At 59.3% G+C, this 472-nt stretch overlaps 1 protein-coding gene across 1 annotated transcript in view; it reads left to right on the top strand.

Moving 5' to 3' along the window:
* Positions 1–472, top strand: part of LOC103251193 (mucin-5AC-like) — a gene marked incomplete at both ends in the record, with an annotated part of 38,570 nt that overhangs the window by 7,319 nt on the left and 30,779 nt on the right. Inside the window, one exon of the mRNA XM_021708430.1 lies at positions 6–80. Coding sequence (XP_021564105.1) covers positions 6–80 — 75 coding nt within the window. The remainder of the gene's footprint in view (positions 1–5; positions 81–472) is intronic.

Below are 472 nucleotides of genomic sequence, written 5' to 3'. Positions count from 1 at the left end.
TGCAGTGTGACCGCCGCGTGGGCCTCCTGTGCCGCAACCAGGACCAGCCGGGGACCCCCAAGATGTGCCTCAACTACGAGGTGCGCGTGCTGTGTTGTGAGACCCCCAAGGGATGCCCGGTGACCGCCCCGCCTGCCACCAGCAGCCTGACTCACAGCACGTCTTCTGGGCCCAAAACCCGCACAACCTCTGTGGTCACATCCAGCACCTCCTCCACGAGAGAGACTCACTTGCCGACCACTAAAGAGACCCACGCAACCGCCACAAAACACACCCACACAACCTCTGCAACTACAACCAGCACAACCTCCACAAAAGAGACCCACACCAGTGCCACGAAAAAGACCCACACAACCTCCGCAAAACAGAGCCACACCCTGTCCACGAAACAGACCCACACAATCTCTGCAAATGCAACCATCACAACCTCCACGAAGGAGACCCACACACCAGCTACGAAACAGACCCGCAC

The sequence above is a fragment of the Carlito syrichta genome, unplaced genomic scaffold (genome assembly GCF_000164805.1).
Source record: "Carlito syrichta isolate Samal-C Ts95f unplaced genomic scaffold, Tarsius_syrichta-2.0.1 Scaffold136907, whole genome shotgun sequence".
Lineage (NCBI taxonomy): Eukaryota > Metazoa > Chordata > Mammalia > Primates > Tarsiidae > Carlito > Carlito syrichta.
This window is presented reverse-complemented; position numbering and strand designations above follow the sequence as displayed.